Source organism: Podarcis muralis, chromosome 3 (assembly GCF_964188315.1).
Source record: "Podarcis muralis chromosome 3, rPodMur119.hap1.1, whole genome shotgun sequence".
Classification (NCBI taxonomy): Eukaryota; Metazoa; Chordata; class Lepidosauria; order Squamata; family Lacertidae; genus Podarcis; species Podarcis muralis.
In genome coordinates, this window is record NC_135657.1 from 96,660,939 (window position 1) to 96,684,454 (window position 23,516).

The following is a 23,516-nucleotide window of genomic DNA, read 5'->3' on the forward strand; positions in this document are numbered from 1 at the left end:
ACATTTTATAAAGTCGGAGATTTAAATACACGACAGAAAGAAGACATTCAAGTTCATTTATAAATCATGTTGTCCTCTGGGCAAATTTCTCTGCCAAAACAAAGGCTCTCTGGGACAGAATGGAATGCATGGGGATTAACAGGAAGCAAATCCTGATATCACACCTATTTGGAAGTAAGCTTCCCTGAATCTTCCAAGGAAATCATATACTTCCAAGTAAAATGAGTTTAGAATTGTGAGTTAAATTATTGCCTAACAGCATAATCCCAACCATGTGTACACAGAAGTCCTCTTGAATTAAATTACTCCCATGTAAGTGTATATGGTAAGAATGAGGAAGCTGAGTCCCTTCAGAAGTTGTTGGACTCCAAGTACCATCAACCCCAGCCAGCACCACCAATGGTTAGGGATGAAGAACTGCAGCCTTAACCAAGGGACAGCTTGAAAGTTCCCTTGAATTCCAATCCAAGCATATGTGTAAGATGTGTTTATAGGAATCAAGATAGTGCCCTCTTCTCACACTGCTTCTTGTGTTTCTACAGGTGGGCAGGCATGGCGATATATGATGCTGCAAAATTAGGGCTATATCCTAATAAACTGCTGACCAAATACAAACTGGATCTGACTACGCTTTGCCAGGATATCAGCGTTGCCAATGTTTCTACCTCCCTAGAGGCCCTGTACTCTTAATTGCAGCATGACTGCCAATGAGGCTCACTTTCCTATTGTCACACCTCAATATGAGAAATGCTATAGCTCCTGAATCCCTGCCTGCTATGTAGTTTTTAATGAGAGGGGCTGGCGCTGTGCTGTTTTTCTTGTGACTGTATGTTTTTAATAGATTTCTTTTATTTATTTATTAAATTTGTGAGTTGCCTTGTCTTGGCAAGGGCAACCCAAAGTGACTTAAAAAACAAACAAACAAACAAAAGCTCTCACATGGATACACACACAGCTGCACCCCCTATCAAGTAAAAAATAATAATACTCAACTAAAACTTGGTTCTGCCCCCCGCCACACTACAAATCTTAATATGGACATAGACCAACTTTTAAAATCTAAAAAGTGCTTTAGAAAGCTAAAAGGTATTAAAACACAAGGTGAATATAAAAGTCTGTAAGAATTTAAAAGCATCCAAAAGAAGGGCCAGGAACACTGGGCGGGTGTGGAAGAGCACAAAAGGTTGATATATAAAGACTTTAACTATCGTTTACAGAGCACTCTGATATGTTCATTAAAACTGGTGTGTGTGTCTATACATATATATACATATATTCTATTAATGTTTAATTGCTTTTTAATGCTTGTTTTCTCTCTGTCTCTATGTTTTATCCGCTAGCCGCCTTCAGTCCGTGTCCGGGGGAAAGTGGGAATATAAGTAAATATACAACAACAAGAAGAAGAAGATGCAAATTGAAAGGTTACAGTGAAACACCCGCAAGATTGCGAAATTTAGCACACACACAACCCTCTGGAATTTGCTGGTGCAAATGTTCTGCGGAGCTCCATCCTACTACGCGCTACTTCCACGGGACTTTGTTCCTAAAGCGGGTTGTATGAATTGCAATCCGATGCAAAGCAGCGACGCTGCTCCGAGCCGGTTCAGAACGACTTGCGCTATCTCGCTTCTCGGAGTTCTCCTAGCTCCGCCCAGGGGGCGGTGGGAGGAGCGTGGCCCCGCCCCCACCCCGCCTCCTTCTCCCAGCCTCCTCCTCCTGACCAAAACATTGACACGTGCTCCGGTCCCTCCTCGTCACGTGACATGTGTGGGAGGTGGAACCTGGGACGTCACAACGCCCCGAGCAGCCAACCGGCGGCCGGGATGCCGGGTGGCAACAAGCGCCGCTCAGGAGAGCCAATGCGGGGAAAGCGAAGAAGGGGGGGGGGGGGCGGAGAAAGCGAAGTTCCTTGTTGTCGTCGACGTCTCGGTCAATAGAGACAGTATCAGCCTTGGCTGGGAGCGACTGTGGTGAGGAGGCCGGGAAGGCGGGGGGGGGGGGGGGAGGTTGTGTGGGAGCCGTTGGAGGGGGAGGGGAGGCGGCCGTTGGAAGGCCAACGGTCACAGGAGGGTCCCCTCAGGGGAGAAAGGGGCAGGCAGGGGGGAGGCTGTGTCTGGCAGGGGCTGCCAAGAGGGTGTGTGTGTGTTGCTTTTAGCGTCTTCATTATTTTGGACAAGAGTCCTTCCAATGGGTGGGGGGCTTCAGTTTGTTCCTCTCTCCCCCCCCCAGGTTTTACACAAATCCTCTGGTTTCTTATAAAAAAAAACCCCTGCCTCTAAGTGGCCCCCAAAGCCCCTGGCCTGTAGTATAGCCCCTTCCCCCAAAATGAATGGGGTGCCCCCTCAAAAGTTATTGGGAAGGGTCAATATCCCATAGCAGTGAGGGGGGTGTTGGTTCCCCCCCTACAGTTCTGTCCTCAGGTGTGGTTTTCTACTCTGTGTATATGTATATATTATACACAGAATATTTTACATTATATGTGTGTGTGTGTGTGTGTGTGTGTGTGTAAAGTAAAGGTAAAGGGACCCCTGACCATTTGGTCCAGTCGTGACCGACTCTGGGGTTGCGGCGCTCATCTCGCTTTATTGGCCGAGGGAGCTTCCGGGTCATGTGGCCAGCATGACTAAGCTGCTTCTGGCGAACCAGAGCAGCGCACGGAAACGCCGTTTACCTTCCCGCCGGAGCGGTACCTATTTATCTACTTGCACTTTGGCGTGCTTTCGAACTGCTAGGTTGGCAGGAGCAGGGACTGAGCAACGGGAGCTCACCCCGTCACGGGGATTCAAACCGTTGACCTTCTGATCAGCAAGTCCTAGGCTCTGGTTTGCCAGAAACGGCTTAGTCATGCTGGCCACATGACCCGGAAGCTGTACGCCGGCTCCCTCGGCCATTAAAGTGAGATGAGCGCCGCAACCCCAGAGTCGGTCACGACAGGACCTAATGGTCAGGGGTCCCTTTACCTTTAACACCAGTTCACACCACTGTATGCAGCCCTACACTATAGCTGGATGATCAGTGGTTACACTGATTCGAAGCAGGGATTCGAACCGCCGACCTTCTGATTGGCAAGTCCTAGGCTCTGTGGTTTAACGCACAGCGCCACCCGCGTCCCGTGTGTGTGTGTGTGTGTGTGTGTGTGTGTGTGTATATAATGTACATATGTGTGTGTATATAGCCAGGAGTAGAGGTCATTGAAACTTTATTTAAGAACATTTCTAAACAGATTTATGTTTTTAAAATCCTCCAAGCGATGCGCACCGTGCTCAGTATAAAAATATCAATTAAAACAGAAATATAACCTAAGAACAATATAAAATCAAGTGAAACAGATTCAGAGCATTCATAGGAATAATGATATCCAGTTCTTATGATTCATAAAAGGCCTGGTAAAATAAATATGTACATTAAAAGCCTGGAGCAGGTGTTTGGGAACAAGTGATGTTGATCACCCTTCTTTCATGAAGGTGAGTAAGAGGGGAGAAAGTAGGTCCCAGTGTTGGGAGTCCAGGGCCTACTAGTCACAAATGTTGATAACTAAATGTAGGAGATTCTAATGGAGTTCTGTGTTAAGGTCCCTTCTTTAACCAAAGTGCGATTTTCATTTACTTCAGTTTTAGAAGACAAACAAAAACAACCCATCGTATCTTAAATAAGTTAAACTCATTTCAAATACTACGTTTTAAAGGCATAGAAATAACGCTTTTGCCAAATCTCAGCAAACTCTGTCTGTTAGTTCTATCTATCTATCTATCTATCTATCTATCTATCTATCTATCTAATTTTTTACTGACTCTGTCAAATACACAAGCCTGGAATTGGGCCACAGAGACTGCTGTTCTTGGTCAAGAGTTGTGGCCAGAGTTGGATAGCAGGTGATAGGAGTGTGGACTGTCAGAATTTTGTTTGCATCTTTGCTTGTTGCCAGGAGAAGGGAGTAGCTATAAAGAATATGAGATGGAATGAAGTGGTGTGAGTCTAAGAATCTATTTTGGCATCCACTGAGGTTATAGAAGTGTGGAAAACACAGTTGTGGTTAGCAAAACTAAGGGCAAGGTGGTTGCTTGTGTAACTAAAACGTTGAATTTTATTTCTATATCTTATGAAATGTGTGTTGTGTAAAATAGCACCGGCCTGAATATTCTGCTGTTCAGTGCCATTGAATCTATGTATTAATATCACTAAATTACTTAGCATGATGGAAGAAAGACATTATATATGTGTATGGGGTTAGAATAAATATTTTGCAACACTTATTTTGTTGGTAAGTATTACAAAATATTCTGATCATTAATCCACTGACTTAGATGGCTATAAAGCCTATTTAGGAGATTTCATGGGGAATAAGACTCTCCATGGCTACTAGTTATTATGACTATATGCAGGAGTTTTGATGTTCAAAGAAAAGTGAGGTGGTGGAAGTGGAATGTCAGAGTGATGGACATGGTGAGGTACAACATATAGTAGATAGCATTCTTAGGATTGATGAATCCGCTTTAACCATATGCAACCATTCCTGAAACAGCCTATTATTTGTTTTATTTTATTTAATGAAATTTATATTCTGTTTTATTTAGCAAAACCTTATTACAAGGTGACTATGAGTGAAATGTTAAGTGAAACAAATTACTTTGACATAACAATATTGTGTGTTCAGCATATTGTGCCATTTAGATCAGTGCTGGTAAAAGTGTGCACTAGATCAGGATACTAATGGCATGGCCTCTGTTCCTTTCATGCTACCTCCCATCTTCTTGCAATGAAATGTTTAGCGTAATACTGTACACAAGGAGGCATGCTCTGACCAAATTGGTTAATAGCCATTTATATTCTCATCTTCATAGCTATGTCTTTTATTTTGTTGCCATGTTTTGCCACAATGTTTCTCTTGATGTTAATTTCTAAATATCATCCTGCTGACATAACAACAACATTGTTAAAAGTTGCATTGATCATTTGTTGCCTTTAAGGAAACCATGCCTTTTCTGGGCCAGGATTGGCGATCTCCAGGGTGGAGATGGATGAAGACAGAAGATGGTTGGAAGCGATGTGAGCCCTGCAGCTCAGAACTTGAGGATGAAAACAATCAACTTAACAACATCAGTCATAATGTGTAAGAGAAGAAAAAGAAGGGGCCCCTTCTCATTAGCTTAATACTGCTATACATCAATGCCTATTTTTCTCTAGGTGGGCATGTATCTCAGGGCTGTATTTAACACAGAGATGAAACCGTCTGTTTATTTGCTGATCTTAAGCACGGCAGGAACTTTTTCCTCAAATTCATGTAGTGATTTGATGCTCAAGTTACAGGTACAGTCAGGAACAGTAGTCATGCAGGGGCAGTTTCTGATGCCCTCTTTATGTAAAGTGTTGCATAGCTGGCACTTAGATTTAAAAACAACAACAACACATGACCATTACTGCCACCAGGATACAAAACAAATAGCATTGAAAACTTTTGTTCAAGGAATGGGAGGTAAGAGAAGAGTGTAGAGACAATTTATTGTGCCCACTTAAAGCCCAGAAAGTTGAAATGCAGTAGTTTGTGGAATTAGAAACTAAGCATAGTTTTAAGGATTTGGGATGAAAATCATTTTAGAAGTAAAGCTGTTGCTTTTGGACTTCAAACCTTAGGACTGTAGGCAGTATAATTTTTTTCCAGGTAAAACATTTGTCAGCATTGTTAAATCACTTGGACTTTGCATCTAGCTACAAAGAGTGTTAGGTGTCTTACTGTTACTGACTTAAAATAATTTGCTATTGGATTTTGCATTGGGTTATGTGGGATTTTGTGGGATGACACAAGTAACAGTGCTGTGAATATTGCAAAATAATATCCTGTTCTTTTCCCTATGCAGTAGGGATAGTGTGTGGTGGTACATGCACTGATTATTCTGTGGAGAAGGGACACCACCTTTTATTTAAGAGCAGGGTAACTAAAAGCTGTCTTTTAGTTATTTAAAATAATATGGCTTTCAGAAGTAATGTAACAACCTAATTATTTGATGCAGTGTTGTCATGGAGACTTGCCTGTTTTAAATATAAGGTGGGCTATTAGATCCATTTTGGTAAAACTAGGTCATTGTTGTGAAAAGCTTGAAATTACAGGCTTGGAGGGACTTGCTATGTGATCTTCACTACAAAGGGCATGAAGGATGCGTATGTTTGAAAACCTAAGCACCTGTTTTGCTGGTGGCAACAAACAGGCCAATCAAGCCTTCTTTCAGGGAAAAAATTAGGAAGTGTGTATATTAGGATGGCTTTTATATTGTGTGGCATGCAGACATTCAGTGATCTAAATAAGCACGTCATGCATTCACATAAACCACATAGTTAATAGTCACAGACAATTCTAATGGTAAAGTGGTATTCATAATAAAATGATATTTTGTCTTGCCCCTTAGTTTTTGTTGTTATTTCCCCAAACTGGCAAAAGATAAGCCCTTATATCTGTTTGGTGTTAGCAGTGTGCCAGGTGTTGCTCAGACCTAGACCTATAGAAGGGATTGTGCTCCTACACTGAGTTTCTTGCCTGGGTGACTTGCAATGAAATAACTTTTGCAGTCAAATAACTTTTGAACAGGCATACTGCTCACAGCTTCCAGCTGTGGCGGCATGACTTGTGTAAGGCAAGCAGGGTAGAATTGAATCGCTCTGCCTCAGTTGTCTTAGAAAATCAGGGAAATTTGACTTTGATACAAGTTTTTGCCAGTGCAAGGCTGTGTTAAACTTGTTCAAATGTGGATTGTAGGCTGTTGCTTAATTCAGGTTTTATTGGGCAAGGGTGGCCACTTCTAGCTGGAAAAAATTGAATATACAAATTTAGAAATATTTTCCATAATTTAAGTGGAGATGCATCTCACCATCACTGGAAAGTCTGTGGGAAACAGGTGGCCTATGTGCCTTCTCTGTCTGCTGCCCTACCGCTGACTATTCGTAGCCAACTTCAAGGACCATAATCTCCCTTCTGATGATTCAGTCTTTCAAACAGAGGTCTCCTTTAAATTGAGCTCTGTTCTCTGACAGCTCATCAAATAGTGGCTAGTCCACTGTAAAGAAAGACCCATGCCCAACTAGAAGAGACTTCAAAAGTCATTCAATACTATGCTAGATCTCTCTGATTCATTTGGAAAGTTGGTGAGATGCTTTGTTAAATTCCTGATGTGCAATACCATTTTAATATTTGCTGTTTAATCCTCCAGATTAGTGTGTGATTTTCCTCCTCTCCCCTCCCCGCGACAAAAAAAAAAATCTTTATTTTTCTTGCCTTGGTGATTTACAACATCCAGGCTATACTGTGAATGCTTTTTAAAACTCTGAATTGACAGTGATAAATACCTTCATTTGACAAACTCAGCTGTTTTAATAAAAGTGAACACTGGTGAGTGGGGGGGAAATGCATGTATACAATTTTCCTGTCAGAATAAAGATGGGAAGATAAAGTAATTTTACTTTCCTTTTGTACACTTTGTGCTGTAAAGCTTCAGCAGTTTTGCTTATCTGTGTGAGGCTAACTTCTTTGCAAAGGAAACAATCTCAGGTTATCAGTGTTTTGGAAAACTGAGTGCTTTGTCTTGTGTTGTTATAACTAGTGCACCTTTCAGTTTTCTGTGTGAAAATAAAAAGCTTTAATTTACAAGTTGTTGTAAACCTTCTAAATAGCTTTCCACATCAAACTCACTTTTAGCAATTTTATTTTCTATATCCTAGATTCTTTTTAAACTTGCAAAAGGATTGTCAATAAACTGAGCCTCTAGGACATTATGACAGGGTTGCCATCTCTTTCAGAGGACTTGACATATTGCAGGTAGTGTAATGCTAACCCCTGATTTTGAGTGCTGAAGAGGCTTAGCATGGTATGGGTATGTCCTTGAACCCCTCCTGCAAAATACTGATCATCTGGACAGAACCCTTTCGTAGCTTGCAAAAAACTAACATATTGCATATGAGGGTTTTTTGGGTGGTGGGTGATTTTTAAAGTAGCGATCACTGGAACTGGATCAGTCTGAGTAGTGTAGAATTTATAAGAATATCTAGAGGATTTATTATACTATAACAACACTATTAAAATAATTCAAAACAATTCACAACAGAAAAATATGATTTATTTTAGCATTATTTACCACAGATATTTTCTGTGTTTTGCATATGTGAATGATAAATGAAATTGCTTTCTTGGTAATTGATTCACAAGGCTACATAAAAGCAGTTTGTAAATAAACACATGCATTTGTTTCTTTGTGAGTCAACAAGCATGTGGACAGGGGTGATCTAGGAGACCTTCTGTACTTAGACTTTCAATGTTTTTAAACCAAGTCCCTCACCCAAGACTCCATGATAGTATCCTATTATGGGATAAGAGGGTGGGTCCTCGTTTGGAATAGTAATTGGTTAAAGCACTGGTCTTCATGGCCTGATCCAAGGTGGGTCGCAGCAGGAGCACTACCACCATGCAAATATAAGGTAAAAGGTTAGGAAAAGGGTCTCACAATGCATGTTTGGATTAAAAGTGGGCCCTGAGTCTGAAAAGGTTGAAGACTACTGGGTTAAAGAACAGGAAGCAGAGTAGGAACCTACAGGCAGATTTCACAATTGCGGCATGTAAATAGGTAGGGTTCTCCAGGATCTGTATTGAGATGAGTGCTTTCTAACTCGTTCATTAAAAAAAAAAATTATTTGCATTTGCAAAACAGGAACAGGGAACATATTTAACCCCCCTCCCTGCTAGTCTAGGTATTTGAAGCAACAGTGTGATTTTATATGTTTGTTTGAAAATAAAGGCCTATTATGTTCAGTGGGGCTTATGCTCAGATAAGTGTACATAAACCCTTAGGCTGAAATCACAAACACTTACCTGAGAATAAGCATAACTCAATATGGTGGGATTTACCTTCAAGTATACCGGTACATGCATAGGATTGAGTTGTTGCACTGGTAAAACCAACAGCCATCAAAACAACATGAAACTCTGAAATGCAAATGACTCATTCCTACCTTCACATACTGTGGTTTGTTCAATTGTATCTGAGGGATTGGTTCTTTAAATGGATTTTTTTTCCTTTCAGCATCTTAGATAATGATGAAGAAATATACTGTGCTGATGATTGTGAATTTGCAAGCAAGAAAAGGAAAAAGGATCATTTTAGGAACAATGCAAAATCTCAGTGTAAGACTAAACAATTTTTTAGTTCTGATAATAGTTGACAGTGTAAGTTTGCTTTCCAGTGTATTTCAGCAGAACCTATACATAATGCAAATACTTATGTATTTGAGAATGCTAGAGTAGCTAAGAATTATTTTAGTGGAAACAAATGACATGTGTAACATGCTAATCATTTGCACACACTCCATGTAAAAATGGTAAGGGAAGGTAATGAAAAAAGAATATTGGTTGAGGGTTTTGTTCTTAACATAATAATAGGGAGGCTTACTTTTACCAACAGTGAACTTTAGTAAACTAGCATCTGTGCAATTTTGATTGTGGGTGTATGTAGCCTGCTGGTGGGAGGTAAAATCAAGAGCTCATTTCAAATATTTCTAAAATGTACCCAGGACTTACAGAAATTTACTTGAAAGTGTGCTTCCCCTAAATCAGATAGATTTTGGTTTATTTCTTGCATGATTCTTTGCATCACAGTGACTTTCATGATTCTTCCAAGCAATCATTCACATAACTGTGTCTGATGGGATTGTTAATTAATGTGGTGTTGGCCATGCTTATCCCACAAAATTGCTGAGACTGGATGTTTTTACTTCCATTCTTGATTAACTATAGTTCAGTGTTGTGTCTGAGCCCTAAATTGTGGCTAATCTTAACTACACTTAGAGAAAATGAACTAGCATCAAAAATTTGGTTTGAAATGGACTTGTTTCTGCTAACTAGGGTTTGTCATTACATGACAAACTGCAAGTAGTCAGAAGTGGAAGTTCCAAACTCCTCTGTAGCTGCACTGGAAGAGGAGGTAGAAAGATCACTGACTTGTCTTTGTAACTCTATACCATGGCTTTAGGCAGGGATACACACAGAGAAATCTGCTTTCATATGCATAGTGCCACAGGTGGACAGGACAGTAGTTTTGGTTTTTAAAAAATTGGTGGAAAACCTTTCCACCTTTCCCTCACATATTATTAAAGATTGTTAGAACTTTTTTGCAAAAGAATTTGCATATGATTGCCTACTAGTTTTTGATGGGGAATCTTTGTCTTCCTTACTCGTAAATCAGTACATCTGCAGCAGAATATTAAAAAGGGTGTTCCTTATCTTGCTTCCAGGCTTCTATCGTGAAAAATGGATATATGTTCATAAAGAAAGTACTAAAGAAGTAAGTGGTGGGCATGATTTATGTGCTTTTGGTAATTATCCATTTAATTAATCCACACATGCTAATGTATTTATTAGCTAGCTGCACTCTTATTTATTTAGCTAGTCGGTTGGGGGGAGAGTCAGCATCAGATAGCAGTTGCATAGGGAAGAGTAATTCAGATTTCAAAGCTTCAGTGTTGTGGGTTTTTCCTTATACCTTGCATATGCTAGCTTGAACATACTAAAGCACAATACTACTGCATAATACTTTCCATATGTAGACAGATGGAGAGAATGGCCACTGGTGAATGTAGGAGGCAGCATGAACAACGGCTCCCAAAGCAGCAACTTATTTTTTCCTTCTACTTCCCAACCCATATGTCATGAGTATTGGGGAAATGGGTAGCTAGGTGACTGTGGGACATTAGCAGCTATGTGATTTGTGTGGGTGGTACATTCCAGGCTTGCACATTTATCCTCTCCAGGAAGGCTTCTTTTGTGACTCTAACATGTTTCTCCCCCTCCCCCATTTTTCTTTTCAAGAGACATGGCTATTGCACGCTGGGAGAAGCTTTTAATCGCTTAGATTTTTCAAGTGCAATTCAGGACATCAGAAGGTTCAATTACGTGGTAAAAGTAAGATGCTCTTGTACTATGTAGTTCTGTGATTGAATTTAACTTACTGTAATATATATATATATATATATATATATATATATATGCAGGTTTTGGTGTCCTCGGGTGTCTTCCCGTGTAAAAGTTGGGGTGTCTAGGCGACGTTTCGACGAGGTCTCACTCGTCATCTTCAGGCTGGTGTTTTCGGCTTCTTGTTACTGGAACAGAGCAGGATCTCAGTGTTTGAGTTCCTATAAATACTGTTGAGGGGGTGTGGTGTATAGCCTCCAATGTTTTGGGCAGAGAGGAGGTTCCCAGGCTAGTGTGCCTTTTCTTCTTTTGTTCCTTAATTGCTTGAGGGATATCTTGCGTGATTTCTTGAGTGATATCCTGAGTACCACTTAGGTGGGTCATTAGGTGTGGATTAGTTGCTAAAGCCTTTGTGTCTTGACCTCTTGAACTTTGTGAAGAGTTTTTCTGAGAAGATGGCTGTACTGCACTTAGTTGTGCTCTGGCTTGGCTTCGTGTATAGGGGCGAGCTGTGGTTTTGTGGCCTGTGCCAGCCAGATCTGTGTAGGGATTGCAGGGGGGTGCAGCATCCGGAGGTGCCACCATGGTTTGGCTACTGGATGGTGTCTGTAATTTATCTGTGGAGAGGGTCTGGGTTTGGGTCTGGTGTGGTTGATTGGTGATGGCGTTCTGTGTGCCTCTGGATCTGGTGTCAGTTTTTGTGGGGAGGGCTAATTTCCAGATGTCTGGCAAGCGGGATGTGTCGTCACGCTTGTTCATGTTGTGAGGGTGTTTCTCTATCTCGATGGCTTCCATGATTATTCTCTTGTGGTGATGTTCCATGTTAGAGAGCAATTTGGAATCTGCAAAATTAATTTCGTGTCCTGTTTCTTTCATGTGTTGGAAAAGAGAGGAAGTTTTTTCTTCTTTTTTGACGGCATTCTTGTGTTCTGCGATACGTGCATTTATTCGTCTGTTTGTTTGTCCAATGTACGTGGCTGGGCAGACTTTGCAGGGTATTTCATAGACCCCTTGGTTTTCCAACTGGATTTTATCTTTTTTCTTATTTCTTTTTTCCAAAAAGAAACACCCCCAAAAAACCAAGACACAGAAGAAAACAATGGCATGGCCCTCCTTCCTTATATCAAGGGCACTACAGATAAAATTAGCAAAATCCTCCATAAACACAATATCAAAACAGCCTTTTGCGCCAACCAAAAAATAGCCAATATCCTCAGAAACCCCAAGGATAAAATCCAGTTGGAAAACCAAGGGGTCTATGAAATACCCTGCAAAGTCTGCCCAGCCACGTACATTGGACAAACAAACAGACGAATAAATGCACGTATCGCAGAACACAAGAATGCCGTCAAAAAAGAAGAAAAAACTTCCTCTCTTTTCCAACACATGAAAGAAACAGGACACGAAATTAATTTTGCAGATTCCAAATTGCTCTCTAACATGGAACATCACCACAAGAGAATAATCATGGAAGCCATCGAGATAGAGAAACACCCTCACAACATGAACAAGCGTGACGACACATCCCGCTTGCCAGACATCTGGAAATTAGCCCTCCCCACAAAAACTGACACCAGATCCAGAGGCACACAGAACGCCATCACCAATCAACCACACCAGACCCAAACCCAGACCCTCTCCACAGATAAATTACAGACACCATCCAGTAGCCAAACCATGGTGGCACCTCCGGATGCTGCACCCCCCTGCAATCCCTACACAGATCTGGCTGGCACAGGCCACAAAACCACAGCTCGCCCCTATACACGAAGCCAAGCCAGAGCACAACTAAGTGCAGTACAGCCATCTTCTCAGAAAAACTCTTCACAAAGTTCAAGAGGTCAAGACACAAAGGCTTTAGCAACTAATCCACACCTAATGACCCACCTAAGTGGTACTCAGGATATCACTCAAGAAATCACGCAAGATATCCCTCAAGCAATTAAGGAACAAAAGAAGAAAAGGCACACTAGCCTGGGAACCTCCTCTCTGCCCAAAACATTGGAGGCTATACACCACACCCCCTCAACAGTATTTATAGGAACTCAAACACTGAGATCCTGCTCTGTTCCAGTAACAAGAAGCCGAAAACACCAGCCTGAAGATGACGAGTGAGACCTCGTCGAAACGTCGCCTAGACACCCCAACTTTTACACGGGAAGACACCCGAGGACACCAAAACCTGCATTCCTGTACCCGTGAAAATCTACGAAAGCATATATATATATATATATATATATATATATACACACACACACACACACACACACACACACACACTCTGTATATTCAGAAGGTTGCTAACTTTAAGAGAGTTCATCTTAAACTAGAGCCAAATAATTGCCTCCATTTCTCAGATTAAAAACTGACATTGGGTTTTATTGTAAAGTGACAATGTCTCAAGCAATCAGAAAAGAGTTCTCCGGGGGTCCTTTGTGTGATATCTCTGAGAGTCTTACCATGATGCTCTTTGTGGTTCTGAACTATTATAGACCAGTACCAACAGACTACTTGGCTGTACCTGTATTCCCTACAAGGACTTTAGACTTGTTTCTGCAGTGACATCCCCCATGTGTCACCTGGCAAGCTACATTTGGAAAATGAAAATTTCAGAATCGGTTGTACACAAACCTTTGAGCCTGCCTAAAGCATCTCTTTGGATACTGGACTTTATTTTTACTCATTTCCATTCTGTAAACTGATGTATTAAACAGCTTTGGTTAGGAGTCTGCATTTTAGTTCATGCTGTTTGACTATAATTTATCTGCCACTTTCTGCCAACAAACAAAATGGGCCTTCCAGTGACCAAATGTGATCTTATTTTTTTGTTTAGTGTCTATTCATGTTCCCAAAGACACGGGGATGGTGGTGGTCAGATTTCTCTGTCAAAGGTGACTCCTGGGAGCAGCTTTGTTTTGAATGTAGCTCACATTTGTAGGCTAATGCAGACATACTGCTGCTAAGGATCAGCTATACTATGTTGTGAACCACCCTCTGATCCTGGAATGAAGGGTGGTATACAAATTTAATAATAATAATTTGCTCAACCATAGCTAAGCCAAATGGAGAGGTTGTACATTCCTCCACTCAACCAGCTCCCTTCTAGAGCTTGACCACAAGCCAACTATTATATTGGCAGCGGCAATAATCACAGTTAGGGCTAAGAAGACATTGGCACGACAACTCTGAACTTCATGCTTAAATGTGAACGTTGCCTGAGAAAGTGTGTTTATGTGTGTTTATCTTAAACATATACTATGAGAAGCCTAGAAAGAGTAATAAAAAGCCCCATTGAACACAGCGATACTTCACTTATGAGTAAACATGCTGTCACATCTGCACAGCACTGATCTTGCTGCCACCCTGCCCCATGCAGGTAAGCCACAGTGACACAAATATCATGAGGGCAGCTCATCTGCCTGCCCACCTGATTGCTATTTCCCTGCCCCAAGGAGCTAACAAACTAAAACTTGACATGGGAGAAATGGAGTAAGGGAAGGGACTCTACCCCTTCCTCCCCCACCTATGCTGTATGTTGAGGAATCTAAAGAACATAACTAATGGTGGCTTATTTGTTACACATCTTCTAATACACAATTATTATCTTTTAGCTTTTGCAATTAATAGCAAAATCCCAGTTAACTTCATTGAGCGGTGCAGCTCAAAAGAACTATTTCAATATCTTGGACAAAATTGTTTGCAAAGGTAAGGACACAAATTTCCATAGCTGCAAATGACACTTTGGCATTTTGATCAATTGCTGTTTAGGTTTTAAGAAAGCACTTGCCTAGTAGCCATGGATAACAAGAAACTGCATGCAGGTCAGTGAGTGGGGTTGTTGGAGGAGGAATGCACTGGCTTAGCGCAGTGTGGGAATAAAAAAGACAGCGGCAGATCACCACATTTGCATGCTCCTCTCCAAGAGCTCCCACATCTAGTTGGCCCAGCTAAGCTATAGTTCAGCTTGCCATGTTGTGTGAACAAGGCCATCGTGCTGGAAACCCCAGATCCTTGGTCCTGCCATATGCATTTATTTGCTGGGGCAGCAATTCTTGGCTGTTACCTTTAAGATTATAAAACGACAATGGATCAGCTTTTCAGCTGTTTAAAATAAATGTAAAGTGTAGTAGGAAAGCAAGAATTCTCATGTGTGTTTCTAAATTCCCACTTGAAGTTCTGGAGGACCAGTACAACCCACGTCTGATCAAAGACCTTCTTCAGGAGCTGAGTTCTGCGCTGTGCATATTAATACGGGGCGTGGGGAAATCGGTGCTAGTAGGAAACATCAATATTTGGATTTGCCGGTTGGAAACCATCCTTCTGTGGCAGCAGCAGCTCAATAATCTTCAAATACCCAAGGTATACCCAGCTTTTATGTCTCTGTTAAATGTGACGTTTGAGCTGTGAAATCCTTTTATCTGGGGGTGACACCAGGGTGTCATTTGTCTGCCTCTCTCTGTCCTCCCCCTCCTCTCTGATACGGAATTATAAACAGGCATAAAGCAGGTTTTTTAAAAAAAATAATCAACATTTGTTGAGTAGAGCGGACACCAAGATAATTAAACTGTGATGGTGAAATAGGCAATGTTTTGTTTTCAAGACATCATCCTGTACCAAGTTGCTTCCCCAAAAGTACTGGGTATCTGCTGATATTTAAGCCTTCAAAAATGTACTGTGGCTGTATGAAAATATTTATTTGGTCCTCTAACAATATATTTTATAGGTTTAGTCAGAACCATTAAAAATGCATTAATAGTTGGCATTTAGGACCAGCCCCAAAGACACTTAACTACCTGAAGCAAAGCGCAAGATTGTGCCCCTTCCCCGTTCTGCATACAGACTGGCAGACAGGGACAGGACAGCATCTTCCACAACATCTGGATGCAGCAGGTGTTGCAGGAAAAGCCACACCACATTGGATCCAGGCAAATGGCAAAATTGGGGACCACTTTAACAACTGTTGCCTTTTTCTTTTCACAATAAAGCGTAAACTCAGCAAGTTTTGTGATGAATTACAGTGCAATCCTAGCCATATCTACTGAGAAGCAAGTCCCATTGAGTTTGATGGGGCTTGTTTCCAGGTATGTGGCATTAGGGGTCTCGGGTGGCGCAGCGCCTCTTGGGCTTGCTGATCAGAAGGTCAGCAGTTTGAATCCACATGACACGGTGAGCACCCTTTGGTCTGTCCCAGCTTCTGCCAACCTAGCAGTTTGAAAGCTTACCAGTGCAAGTGGATAAATAGGTATTGCTGAGACGGGAAGACAAATGGCGTTTCCATGCACTCTGGCACTCGTCACGGTGTCCCATTGCACCAGAAGTGGTTTAGTCATGCTGGCCACATGACCCAGAAAGCTGTGGGCAAGCACCTGCTCCCCTGGCCTTAAAGTGAGATGAGTGCTGGACACCATAGTTGCCTTTGACTGGACTTAACCGTCCAGGGGTCATTTACCTTACCTTACCTTTATGTGGCATTAGGATTTCAACCTTCAGATGAATTTAGCTGTTTAGATTTGAGTGTTTGGCGGGAGAAAACAAACACACTTAAGGCTGCTCAAATTGAAATAGTGAGTTTACTTTTGAACTTACAACTAACTGTTGTTAACTTGTTTTTCAGCAAGTCACCAATGGACTTACACTCTGCGATCTCCCTTTACATATGCTGAACAACATCTTGTATAGATTCTCAGACTGCTGGGACATTATCACTTTGGGCCAAGTGTCTCCCACATTGTATATGCTCAGTGAAGACAGGCAGTTATGGAAAAAGCTTTGCCTGTACCATTTTGCTGAAAAACAGGTTAGAGGAACTTTGTTATTTTAGAGTTGAGAGAGGCTGTGTATACCAACAGAAAACACATGGGAGTGTTCTCATGTGTTCATGATAAGAAAATGTATTTGGAAATCAATCCCATTGGTTTCAATGGAACTGTCTCCAATTAAGAGTGCATATGAGTGTAAATGCATGGCACAGTCTGATGTTTACTGCTCAGTAAATGTTCCTGAATTTGGACCTGCTCTGTAATAAGCATGCATAGTCCTACAACTAGCTTTGATCACATCAAATATGTAGAGTATAACCATTTGTAAATAATAACCTTTTTTTTTTAGCACGGGGACTATACCCTACAGCCCTCCAGAATGGGCAATGGTCAAAAATGATGGGAAATGGGCGTCGACATCTGCACAGTCTCTTAAAATATTTCACATCTGACTTCCCATTACTTTTCATAGCTAAATGGTTTTTTTAAAAAAATCAGAGTCAGATGCTGGTTAAAACAGCACAATAGCCTTCAAATGTTACCTTTCTCTTCAGTTCTATAGGCACCCTATTCTGTCAGAAAAAGGTCATATTGACTGGAAGCTGATGTTCTTTGCACTTCAGAAATGTTACCCTATAAAGGAACAATATGGAGATACCTTGCATTTCTGTCGCCATTGCAGTATTCTCTTCTGGAAGGTAAGAAATGAAATGCCTAGAATATTAGGTTGGAAACTATTCAGTAACTGAGGAAACAATCAGAGGGAGGAGTAGTCTTATATATAGAGTTTCCGTTTCACAAACTAGAATAGTCTGCTGGTCTGAAATATGAATAGCTTTCAAAACAAATTCAGAATGTAAAAGTTCAGCTTTGTACTATGTTTAACAATTAAATATTTGGGGAATTTATTTTTAGAGCACATCGGGGGCTTGCCAAACACAACACTGAAAGCAACTTAAATATTTGCAAATGGAAGCTTCCACTTCCTGAGTCTGTGCATAATAGCCAAAAGGGGGATTACAGTGGGGGAACTTGACTTAGAGATAGGTCTGAAAAAGTTAGTCTTTCCTTAGCTCTTGTTATGCTGCCTGCTCGTGTGTTTTCCTTTTTAATGATTTCTGGTCTAAAAAGACAAATGGGCATTTGCAAAAAGTTTCCTTTCCAGTTGCCTGGTTGTGATTCTTTCTTGTCAGATATAGAGATGGGGGGAGAGATTTTAATTCAGTTTGAAGGCAAATCTATTTAATGTTATGAAACAATACGCAAACAAAAGTGTAGCTATTTTCCAAATTCATACTTTTCTGAATTTTGCAATGCAGTTCTCCTGCCAAGTAATTCATACAAAAAGTGCATAGAAATGCATATATTAGTGAAAATAACAGACAAAAAATACAGTAGAACAGGGAAAATTTCTTTGCAAGAAATATGTATATTAGGAGAAAATAGCACTAAAATACAGGTGGATTGTCAAGAGAAGTTTTTAAAGGGAAAAATCACAACCTGATATGAGGAACGTAAGACTGGAAAAACGAGAAACAAAAATTGACATTTGCCTGTCCTTATTCAGAGGTATCAAATAGCAAAATAGCAGTTTTACAAACTCTTAGTTGTACAAGCTTCAGGACTATGTAGATTTCTCCAGCATGAGTTTCCCTTTAATCATTACATTAGAAACTCACAAAAGCTGTACGTTCAAGGTACTCCAGTATCCCACTAACTAGGACATCTAGCAGCAACTGAAGTTGCTCCAAATAATGTATTTACATGTGGCATATAGCAGCTCTTGCTTGAATCATGTTTGCAGTAAGAGCATGTGCTAGAATCTTATGTCTATCTGGATGGGCACTTACTGGACTTTTAACACAAATAATACAATACAAGCTCAGAGGTAGTTGAAGAACCTCATGTGGAAATGTGGTAATAAAGAAACTCTGAAAAGGGTAAAGATATGAGAGGCGAAGTATTCAATATAATTCATTCGCAGTCGCTGATGTTTAACTCTCATAGTGTTCTAAGGTACTTGCAATGAGATCTCATGTCTGCTTTCTTGGACTCAAGCTCTGTTGCTTTAGCAGAACATACTTCCAGGTACTGCTTTGAGGATATGATGTCCGCCTACAGGCATCTTATGAGAAAATCTTTGGTGTTTGAGATAATGAAGGTGGCCGAATTCTTTAAATATCTGCTGGGGTCAGAGTGGCAAAGTAAAGTTCCCCTTTTTGTTTCCTGATCAAGGACTTTAATTATCACAGACATACAGTGCAAAAAAATTCTTTCACATGATTGATGCCAATTCCTGACCTTTTATTTATTTATTTTTCATTTTTCATTTCTTATAAGCAGGATAACTTTTCTAACCAGTAAAATTGTCTAGATAGGAATGCCCTGCAGAAAGCTGTTGTATATCATGTACTGAACTCTGCTGCTTGTCATTCTGTCCAATAAAATCTTCCTCTCTTTTGCGTCTCTGCCCCTCTACCTGTTTCTTCCTTCATGACTTCCTCAAAAGGACTACCACCTTGCTTTGTTACTCAAGGTACTTTATGTGCATTTCATCCTGCCTTTCTTCTGTATCTATGTCACATAGCTGAAGCAAATAAGATCCTTGTTAATGTAATGTCACAGCCCTGAACATGTTGTTCTCTCACTTAATTCAGATTTCTAGAATTCTTTTCTTGGCTATAAAATCCTGCTTTTTAAACCTTACATAAAAAAGATTCAGTGTCTGATATAATCAAATGAAGTTTCCAATGAACTCCTCTCTTAAACTTTGTCACAGGAATGTAGCTAATTCTCCTGAGAAGTTGTATTATGTTTAAAGGCTGTGTTTTTTAGGTTGCTAATGACCAGGAATGCTTTCATTTATTTAGGCTGCAATCCTATATATTGCACTTATCCAGGAGAAAGAAAGTCCCATTGAACTCATTCTGGCTTACATTTAAGTAGGCATGGGAAAATTTGCATGGTTTCATTTTTATTTACAAGGTTTATATCCATGCGCATTTACAGTGGTACCTCCGGTTGCGCACAGGATCCGTTCCGGAGCTCTGGTCAGATCCCAAGGTGTGTGTATCCGGAGGTGCCGCTTCTGCGCATGCGTGTGGCGCATAGAGCGCTTTTGCGCATGCACGCACAGCAAAACCTGGAAAAATACTTCCGGGTTTGCCGTGCATGTATCCTGAAGGATACATAACCGGAAGTGAACGTAAGTAGAGGTACCACTGTACTATACAACAGAAAGGGAATGTGCAAGCAATACATGAAGAGATGTTCAGCATAAGTAGTAAAAGGACATATAAGCATTATATTGTAACACCTTATCAAACTTTTACTGGAATCCCTTTAATTTGTTCTGCATCTGTCTTAAAACAGATTGCTGCACAAAAGGGCTAATCTTGATGACCACCATCACCACCACAGGTCTCCTGCACCTCACCCTACACTGTCAAAGCCACTGTGTGTTTCAGATGAAGAACAGGGTATATTGCACTCCAGCAAGCAAGCTGTAGAGCAAATACATTGCCTATACTTGCACCCTTTTCCTCATCATGATACTTCAGTAAGCAAGGATGCATGATTCTTTACACTGCCTACCTAAAGAAAAATGTGTACTGTATAATGCACAAGTGCACTTTAGGAAGACCATGCACAAGTACACTTTAGTATGACCATAGTTCAGTGGAAGAGCTCATGCTTTGCATGTAAATGTCCCAAAGGTTCAAGACCCTGCAGATCTGCTGGTCAATGTAGTCAATTACAATACTAGACAGACCTAAAGGGTCTGGCTCTGTAAGAGGCAGCTTACTATGTTCTTACAGTCACAAAAGCACTTCCTTCATGAGCAACTATGGGATTGGTCACTGGGTACAACTGGAGCTCCCAAGAGGCTCCAGGCCTTGCCTCATATGTGATTTAAAGATAGAAGCAGGAGACCTTGAACAAGATACGCATCTTTCTCTCAAAACGGCACTGCTGTTGCAATATTTTGATATCTATAAATAGTAGCAGCTACTATGTATAAACTGTTGGCTTTGGATACTGCTTCGCAACCAGTAATAGTCTGCCTGCCTATGCAAAGAGAGAATAACTGTGCCCTTCATTTTTTTAGGATACAGGACATCCCTGCACAGCCAATGATCCCAACAGCTGCTTCATGCCAGTTTCTCCTCAGCACTTCATAGACCTCTTCAAATTTTAAGTGCAATCCGTTAATTCTTTGTGATTTCTTCATACATATTTTTGTACAGTCATGCAGTATATGTATAATGCTTTTTGTGCAATATTTCCCAGAATGTGCTTTGTAGTTATAAAGGGATGTCATAGGGTCAAAAGGAGAGAATACTGACCAGAGCATCATGTAAGATGTTCAGTTTGCAGCAGGCAAACCGAAGGAATATTTCATTTTGCAAGGGAAGATGTACTGTGGAAGCCGGAGAAGGTGTCTACAAAAGGAGTCATTGGAGTTTTAGTCAAATTTTGGAACTGTTAATACATTGATGATTTACAACATTTTTGTTAGGGCTATAGTGATTTTTAGTCGATAACTGTAGGCAGTTTCCTTTTTGGTGACCAAAAACAACCTGCTTATTTGATCTTTGTCTTCATCCCCTTCACATCCTATTTCAGTTGTGCACAATTTGCACATCCTATAAATGTTAGAAGATTCTCTGTAGGCTTCTTTGTACATACCATGTCAGCTATTGAGTTCTGCACATCAGTAAAAAACATAGTTTTGTGTACCTCTTGTGCATCCTCTTGTGAAAGAAGCCAACTCCATTTTGTAAATACATTATGCAGAATATTTATTTTTCTTAAAATATATTTTATTAATTATGTCAAACCTAATTGTGTCCTAAATAATGTGAGCTGCTGATTGCTGGCTCCTGCAGTGCGATGAAGTTTTCTGATGATAGTCCCATCCTTTTATATGGTGGTGGTTTCTCGTAACAAGTACAGCAATGCTACGTGCTACTGCTGTGGAAACTATTGGCTAACTCCAGAGGAACTGAAAATAGCCTAATAATGGCTAGCACTCTCTTGGATGCTACTCCCCCACCCCACCTCGATATGTAATAGTGTAGTTCAGAAAGGGCAAATTTAAAACAACTTGCAGCGTGTTCTGAAAATCTTGAAACAATCATTCCAATATAATGTAGTATACATGTGAGTACAGGCCTTACATTGCATACCACAGTGTGTTTTGAATCTAGTTTTGTACACAAATAAATCATGTTTTTTGCCTATTAATTCTTGTCTGGAATTCTTTGTCTTGGCACCCAGTGCTTCTTGATATTTGATTTGATTGAGATCAGTGTGATTTTCTTCAAGCATGAATGCTTAAAAATGCATCTATCATCATATTGGCTTATTGTGGCTATTGGATCTACAGGAAAGTGGCTGAGTTGGCCATGTGATAACAGTCCTCTGCATCTTGATAATTGCATGTCACATGCACTTGTGAGATGTTGCTATTATCCCCATATGAGGAGTGGAAGGAGAGTGGCTTCCCTAAGAGCTCAAGCAAGTCTTTGGTTTTTTAATAGCCAAAGGAGAAGTGGTTTTAGAATGGAGAAGCAGCAGGCAGGGGAAGATTTAACCTATCTCTCCAACACCAAAACCCTGGCTGCTTCTCTAGTTAGATTCCCCATTAAAGTATTTGGATGCTTGCTATATGCATTTGTGTAGTTAGAGCCTATGAGTGCCCCCTCTTCTCACTAATACAACTAGGGCTGACATACGTCTTGGTTTTCCAGGACATCTCCTGGAATTCGCCTCTGAAAATGGCATCCTGGATTATTTTTCAGAAGTGGGGCAAATGTCCTGGAAAACTGGCAACAGGGGTTAAATCATGCCAAAAATGTCTTTAAAAGCTCCAGAGCTCAAAAATATAGCAACCCTAATACAACAATTTTTCTTGATGAATGCTGACATCTCTCAAAGGACGGAAGAAGAGGATTGACTGCCCATTAGCCTGCTCTGTCTGGCTCATTCCAGTTTCCCAGCAACTACAGTCATACTTGGCTATAGCAACGTGGAAGCAGGACTGTATGGTTGAGGGAAAAGATGGTGGAAACAAGTATATATTAACCCAGGCCTTTGGGCATCTAGCATTCTGTTCTGTGACCTACCAGTGTCTAAAGATGAGAGGGAACTACTTGTACTGTGAACCTGTTGCTTATCTCCAACATAAATGCTGCTTGCCTGATTTATGAGTTATTTTATTATTCCTGCAAGATACCTGGATTCAGGCTTTGTTTGCCCTCAGAAGGGAAAACATACCAAAGTTGAGGTGCTGCTGAGAGTAAAAATAGCAACCTTCAGTTATGCCTGGAAGGTGGTGTTAGGGCTTATCTTCTGAAATGTTGTCATCTGTCCTCCATGCTAATGGTCTTCCTATCCCTGGAGGCCACAAAGGGTGCTGCTGACTTGGATTGTGTTTGAGTTCAATTAGATTGTATTTTGGAGCAATCAGTTTCTAATGTTCTGGCCACAGTTATATGTATGTCTCCATCTTGTGAACTGCAAACGAAAGCCTGTAGGGAATGCTGGGAAGTGCTTGAAGCAGAGACAATAAAGAAGCGAAGCACAGCTTGAGTTTCCCGTGTGACAGAAAAGTGATGACAGCAATTGCCTAAGCAATTTTACCATGTGTGGATTTAACTTTCCCTTATAAGAAGGGTCTTACTTTGCAGCCTGATCGGAAATAAAATATGTTTCCCCACAACCCACATTGCCCTTACATCAGGGGTCAGCAACCTTTTTCAGCTGTGGGCCAGGCCACCGTCTCTCAGACTATGTGAGGGGCTGGACTA

At 40.8% G+C, this 23,516-nt stretch overlaps 1 protein-coding gene across 3 annotated transcripts; it reads left to right on the forward strand.

The window, feature by feature from the left end:
- The first annotated feature begins 1,864 nt into the window (after positions 1 to 1,864).
- FBXO25 (F-box protein 25) lies at positions 1,865 to 21,951 on the forward strand. Of its 3 annotated transcripts, none has more exons than XM_028722405.2 (11): positions 1,865 to 1,970; positions 4,968 to 5,110; positions 9,063 to 9,163; positions 10,270 to 10,319; positions 10,844 to 10,936; positions 14,557 to 14,650; positions 15,120 to 15,304; positions 16,560 to 16,742; positions 17,259 to 17,402; positions 19,214 to 19,240; positions 20,813 to 21,951. In XM_028722405.2, the coding sequence occupies exons 2-11, from the start codon at positions 4,974 to 4,976 to the stop codon at positions 20,900 to 20,902; spliced, it is 1,104 nt and encodes a 367-aa protein (XP_028578238.2). In that variant the 5' UTR covers positions 1,865 to 1,970; positions 4,968 to 4,973; the 3' UTR covers positions 20,903 to 21,951. The 3 variants fall into 3 exon arrangements, with proteins under 3 accessions (XP_028578238.2, XP_028578236.2, XP_028578240.2); XM_028722403.2 differs by lacking the exon at positions 1,865 to 1,970 and adding an exon at positions 2,986 to 3,464; XM_028722407.2 differs by lacking the exons at positions 1,865 to 1,970; positions 19,214 to 19,240 and adding an exon at positions 2,990 to 3,464.
- The last annotated feature ends 1,565 nt before the right edge of the window (positions 21,952 to 23,516 follow it).